This window comes from Heloderma suspectum, chromosome 6, assembly GCF_057233095.1.
Source record: "Heloderma suspectum isolate Gila_16-S chromosome 6, 16-S_ref, whole genome shotgun sequence".
Classification (NCBI taxonomy): domain Eukaryota; kingdom Metazoa; phylum Chordata; class Lepidosauria; order Squamata; family Helodermatidae; genus Heloderma; species Heloderma suspectum.
In genome coordinates, this window is record NC_139463.1 from 106,869,785 (window position 1) to 106,876,437 (window position 6,653).

General features: G+C 43.2%; 1 protein-coding gene across 1 annotated transcript; it reads right to left on the reverse strand.

The window, feature by feature from the left end:
• Positions 1–272: 272 nt before the first annotated feature.
• Positions 273–5,770, reverse strand: LOC146342329 (vomeronasal type-2 receptor 26-like). Its single transcript, XM_084807800.1, has 4 exons — positions 5,270–5,770; positions 4,517–4,744; positions 3,865–3,991; positions 273–1,186 (listed from the first exon to the last, which is right to left on the reverse strand). Exons 1-4 carry the CDS (start codon positions 5,768–5,770, stop codon positions 273–275), a joined length of 1,770 nt encoding a protein of 589 aa, XP_084663926.1.
• Between the last annotated feature and the right edge of the window lie 883 nt (positions 5,771–6,653).

Consider the following 6,653-nt stretch of genomic DNA (forward strand, 5'->3'; position numbering starts at 1 on the left):
CTCCTCCTTTCCATTTTATCCTCACAACAACAACTCTGCAAGGTAGGTTAGGCTGAGAGTCTGTGTCTGGCCCAAAATCACCCAGTGAGCTTCCATGGCCAAGTGGCGACTAGAACCCGGCCCTCCCAATTCCCAGCCCAACACTCAAATCACTACACCACACTGGCTCTCAGTGTGGTGTAGTGTGGTGTACTAACATGGGAATGAATAGAAGGACTCCTTTCAATGCAGTTTTATCCAGAAGTGAAATGGCTCAAGACGGAAACTTCTGATCAGTCAAGCTGGACATTCCTTTTTCTTACTAGTTGCTCTCTCGTGTTTAGACTGGGCCTCAGTATAATGATGTAGCACTTGGGGAGAAAGATGCAGCCCAATAAGCCGGCACTAGAAGCCAAGATGGAGAAGATCTCCACAACCACCATGTATTTGCCCTTGGTGCTCAGGTAGGTGGGGACAAAGGACACCCACACACTGCAAAACACCAACATACTGAAGGTGATCAACTTGGCTTCATTGAAAGTGTCAGGCAACTTTCTGGCAACAAAAGCCACAGTGAAGCTGATGAGGGCCAAAATCCCCATGTATGCTAGGACTATATAGAACATGAGGTCTGAGCCTTCACTGCATTGCACTATGATCTGACCCATCTGGGAGTGCTTGTCAAAGGCTGGGAAGGGAGGAGAGGTTGCCAGCCACATCGCACAGATACCAGTTTGAATGAGAGAAGAGGAAATGATGACTGAGCCTGCCAGCTTATTCCCTACCCACTTCCTCATCTTATTTCCTGGCTTAGTGGCTATGAAGGCCAGGACGACTGTGATGGTTTTGGCCAAGACACAAGAAACTGCAACAGAAAAGATGATTCCAAATATCGTTTGCCGCAGAAGGCAGGTCAACTTCCCAGGCCAGCCAATGAAAAGGAAAGAGCAGAGAAAGCAGAGCAGCAGGGAGATGAGCAGTGCACCTGTGATGCTCCTGTTGTTGGCTTTCACAAGGGGAGTGTCGCACTGCAGAATGAAAATCCCCATCACTACGATTGTGCTCCCAGAAAAGAAGAGCGCAAAGCAAGTCATAACGATTCCGAAGAATTCTCCATAGGATAAGAAGGTGACACTTTTGGGGATGCATTGGTCCTGCTTCTCATTTGGATACCGATCTTCTGGGCATTTCTCGCATTGCTCTGCATCTGGAATTAGTAAGCAAAGACTCAGAATTTCAAAAAAATATCAATAGTCTACAAGTTTAACTGGAAACTTTCAACTTCATGGCATCAATCCGAACATCCATTTGATGTTGTACAACATGGGGAGTACACAACAGATTGGCCCCAAAGTCTGCATCAGGTGTCTTCTGGATTGGCAGGGGCCACACGTGTGCACAGACACCTCTCTCCCTCTCCCTCTCTCTCTCTCTCTCTCACTCACACACACACACATACCCACCCCAGCAGAGCAGACCTTGGTCTTGCAGCAGCAGCATGTTTTCCAATCGGCCAAAAAGAAAAAAGAAAAAGGAAAGGAATGCTCAAGGCACAAGCTCTATGGCTCATGCCATACAAGTCTCATTCCTGGAGGAGCCCCAGTGCATCCTACAAAGTAGGCAGGAATGTTCAAGCACTCTTGGGATACTCTAGGAATGAGGGTTCTATGACAGTAACCATAAAGTTACTGCACCACACAGGGAGAGCCAGTGTGGTGTAGTGGCAAGAGTGTTGGACTAGGAGCTGGAAGATCTGGGTTCTAGTCCCCACTCAGCCATGGAAGCTCACTGGGTGACTTTGGGTCAGTCACAGACTCTGAGCCCAACCCACCTCACAGGGTTGTTGTTGTGAGGATAAAATGGAGAGAAGGAGGATAATGTAAGCCACCTTGGGTTCCTTGCAAGAGGAAAAAAGGTGGGGTATAAATGCAATAAATAAATAAATAAATAAATAAAGTCTGTTTTGGAGCATTTTTCCCCCTTTCTCCCAATTTTCAGGAGAGACAGCTGCTGGGGTTCTGGGGGCATCACTGTTAGACAAAGATATATCTTATTCCTTGATAATGGATGCTATGACAATAGTAAATGGAAAATTATGAAGTTAAGTTTTAACTTTTACATTTGGATTAATATGCGCCAAATTTCATAATGTGTTAGTCAAACCTTGTCCATTTAGCAAGCCTGGATTGAGGTATTATGAATTTGCTATTAAGTTTGGAATTGATTACAAGCTTTGGAGCATGTGCAACCTGCATCTAAACAACACCCTAAACAACACCACTTTTGCACACACACTGAGTTGGTTGGTTGAACACTTGAATGATCCAATGTGTCCACTTCTGCTGCCCTGATCATAACTGCCTCTGCTGCAGCTCTGGCCCCAAAATGAGGAGGAGAAGGACTCTGTGGGTCCATCTTCTCCTCTCCTCCATATACCAGCAATAGGCAATGGCACATTAACATCACATCAATCAGGCTGTCCATGCGCACACAACCAGTCAGAAAGAGAGTACATGATGTGGCTGATCATGCTGCACTTCGTGATTCCAAACCACAGGTCCCGAGATGTACTCATGCCTGCAGGAAAACATGTATACATGGAAAAAGACCTCATTTTAAAAGGGATCTCTCATCCCAACTGACATGGCTGAATTCGTTACTTTCCAAGGAAATAACAAATTCATTCAGTGTAAGTTCGCTCATAAACTAATTAGCATCAGCGATATATGAAACTTGCCCAAAATGAGAAGTGAACTTTACAAGGTGATGGAAATGGAAATAGTAGATTATATTTATAAAAGCGTTTGTATCTTTTTCTTACACGTGAAATATTCTGAGTGTAACACACTCTGTCAGATGCCAAGTTACCTTGTTTCTTGAATGAGTAGCTTATTTTTTGTTTGGGAAGTGAGCTTTTGGACTTTGTTCCTTAGTAAATAAACTGCACTAAATCTTTCAGCACCTTGTAGGGATGGGGCAAGAATGTGAAGCAAGAATGCTCATTTATCCTGGCATGAATTGTTGTGAGCAGATCTGATGCTGCCCCTGTCCACCTCAAGAAGGAACCCAGTTTAGTTCTCCTTGCATCCAGGATTTATTTATTATTTTATTAATTCTTCAATGTCTTTATTGTACTTATATACTGCTTAATATAACATAATTTCTTCGCACTTAGATGCCCCACTGGCTACCACATCCTCCTTCGATGAGTACATTTTAACTAAAATGAGTACATTTTAACTTTAACTCTTTGGGGAAGGTGGATAGAGTAGCATCCAGTAGAAGGCTCAGTGGAAGCCTGGAAAATAGAAGGTGATCCCTGGTGAAACAAGAAAATTACTGCCAGGAGACAAAAGCCCAGATCCTGTAGGAGGCACACTTACTTCAAGGGCTTTAGGAGCTGGTGTAAACTTTGTCCAACAGCATCATTTTTCTCCTGTGCAGCCTATGAGATATGATCCTTTCATCACTCATTATCTCACTGCCACTTTTCAAGAAAAGGAATCTAATCCTAGGAGGATGGGAGGACAATAAATGCTTGCAGGCACTGAATCCAGCAAAGTCATCAAGGATTTTTCAGAGGGAATTATTTGAACATCACCTAGTCCTAAAACATTAACTTTCTGACAATATACCACACGCATACAACACTTATTTGTGTTTTCTTTCTCTGGTACAAGAACCTAAAGTGAAATTCTAGTGGGTGAACATTCTCTGGCTGGATGAAGCAAAAGGGCATTTCATTGGCTGCCCCAGTTCAGATGTTAATAAAAGGAGGATGTTAATAAAATCATTCATACATTCAGTGTAGGGTAAGGTGAACGGATTTTGACTAGTCCCAAAGCTCTGGAATTTCCCCCCATGTAACGTCATTCTTTCACTCACCAATCTGCATTGAGATCATTCCTTCAGGACATTTAAGGCAATTGTAGCAACAAACTTGTTTTCCCTGCTGAACAATCTTGTTGTATCCACGGTGGCAGCTCTCAACACATGTGGCATATGGAATAATCTAAAAGTATCCAGAAGAAATCACATCTGCTATGATGGAAACAACCTGCTTTCTCCTCATGATAAGTGATTGTCCCCTACGATCTCTTTGCACAAACACAATCCAAAAATACACGTGTAAACAGAGTGGAATGCAATCGTACTGATTTCTACCCCAGGAAACATTTCCCATAAAGCACAGCCCAATATCCAGAGAACATTGGTATGTTGATAGACAGGAAGGAAAGGGTCAATCTTGCACCAACAGCACATACAGAGAAAAGATACAGGAAAGCATAACTGAGACCAAGCAATGCTTCTGCTTGATAACATTGTTCGTTCACTTGGCATCCTCTATCAATGGGGGGCTTGCTTGTTTGCCATTGGTATAGGAGGGTAGGTCCACTCAAGAACTTCAATGGGTATATATCAGCTTTGGATTCTGAAGTACATGGACAACATCTTCCTGTTCAACTTAGTGCCAAAACTGTATAGTTCAGATATCAAAACAGCAACAGCAACAACAACAACAACAACAACAGTGTACCTCCATAAACTTGTGATTCCACACAATGGTACTTCCACTTATGGTGAACATTTCCCCATCAGGAGCTTTGGAGTCCATCCTTCCAACTCGGACCCTCTGGAAGGACTGGTTGGGGAACGTGACCAGATTGAGGATATCATATCCAGATGCCACATCCCCATTCTCATCAAAAAATATGCCTTCCCCAGCACTATTGTTAAAGTGGATATTTCTCAGAAAAGAATGGAGCTAGATTGGAGGAGAAAGTGGGTTACACATAAGATCAAACCTCCAAAACTGGCTTGTTATTTCACTGGAATTTCCTGTTATTTCCTTTGGACATTGGGAACCATTTTGCCACACTGCAAATGCCACCAAAGTGTGAATGTGTAAGTTTTTGTACTTCATAAATACAACTTCAAAATTTCCCATGAATACAACTCCAAACTTCATAAATCTCTATCTTGAAGGAAGGATATATAGTATTACAGCTAAGAACTGTAGGATATCCCACAGGAAATCCCTTGGGGGATCTGCCCAAGGAGCTCTTAGGTGCAACTTTCAGTTTTAGTCCCAAAGGTCCCATCATGTCAGCTACCTTGGTCTCAAGGGTACAATCGTGTTCCCCAATGGCCAGTAGCTTAGTTCATAGAGCACATACCAGTGACTTCTGTGCTGCAGACAGGCAGGCATACATGTAACACTCATGTATAGAATTGCACTGTAAGTTGTTCATTATAGTTTGACTGGCAATTAACAGGAGTCATGTCTTACCTGCCAGGGCTGAACTTCCCAGGGATTCTGTCTCTCGTGATTCCAGATTGCTCTTTGCTTGGCTCTTGTTGAATACAAGGTATGGAGAGCATGTGCGACAGCATAAACAGCATTGTAGATATTGTAGCTCTGGCCAGACATTCCTATTTCAAACAAATGGCTAGGGAGGCTCCCTAGTTTCTCTTCCCCAGTGCAGGTCTTTGTATCTGTTATATACAGGTTATTCAGGGGGAGTGAACAGTGGAATGCAGTGAACCAGAACTGAAAGATGAAATACAATGAAGACTTGAAAGGGTTTATGGCCTCAAGAAACCCCTGAAATCCTGGCACAACATTTGTGTGAAGTGAGAAGGACAGTGTGCCATTGAGTGATTTTCCTGTGAATCTACTCCAAGGGAAAATAGCTGTGACATCCCACTGAGCAGTCACAACCCAAACCTTCTCCACTGGTTGCTCCATTGTCCATTCCAATGCTTCTAGAAGTACTCGTAAACCCTCCATAGAATGGCCATCCCCACTGACAAGTGTCACATTGATGCTGTGCTGTGATAGAGTAGAACCTATCCTTGCCAGGTTTTTTCTAAGGGACTTAGAAAATGTATAGCTCTTCATTCTTGGAATCACTTGTGTCAAAGCAATGCAAATGTCGCTCTGGAAAAGCTTTGGTTGCAGAGTTTTCAGAAAGTGTTCTCCACTGTCATCATCTGATATTAAGAGGCCAATCCAATTCCACCCAAAATGGTTCAGTAACTGAATAATCCCATCATACTGTGGAGTTTCATTTGGAGCCATCCGAAACAAATTAGGGAACTGAGTTTTATCACTCAACGTTGGATCAAGGGTGCCATAACTGAGCTAAGAGGAAGAAATATAATATGAAGAAATCATGTTGGACTGAACTCTGGGGCTGGAATTAAGTAGAACTGAATGAAGGTAGACTAGAGGAGGTTTTGCTCCACCAGTCCAAGAAATCTGCAGGAATTATTCAAAACCATTTTGGCAGAGGTGATGTGATTTGGTCTCATCATTTGGGAGGAAGGGAGAATAAAGTTTATTCCCTATTTGTGTCCTTCCCCAGGTAAGGTGTATTGACTTGTCCTGACAACTTGCCATCAGTTCTTGAGAGTCATTATGAAACAAAAGGCTGCTCCCTAATAAATATGCTATCATACAGGACGTCACCCTGGACATTCTCTCCAAGCTGGACTTCATACTGTGAAAGGGGTGAGCAAGTGGGAAGGAGCTGATCTCTTTCTGCCCCAGCCAGTCTGTTACTTGGTGCAGCACCAACGTAGGCTTGTCTTTGAGGGGGTTGTGGTTGCTGTGTCCAGTACTGATTCTGCCTCAGTTCACAGACATGAATACAGACAGAGGCACAAACTGA

Excerpts from the sequence above, each read along its gene's own strand:
- LOC146342329 (XM_084807800.1), bottom strand. The coding sequence starts at position 5,770 with ATGGAGGGTTTACGAGTACTTCTAGAAGCATTGGAATGGACAATGGAG. Across the intron at positions 3,992-4,516 it reads GGAATCACAAGTTTATGGAG|ATTATTCCATATGCCACATG; the intron begins GTACACTGTTGT and ends GGATACTTTTAG. Across the intron at positions 1,187-3,864 it reads AATGATCTCAATGCAGATTG|ATGCAGAGCAATGCGAGAAA; the intron begins GTGAGTGAAAGA and ends TACTAATTCCAG.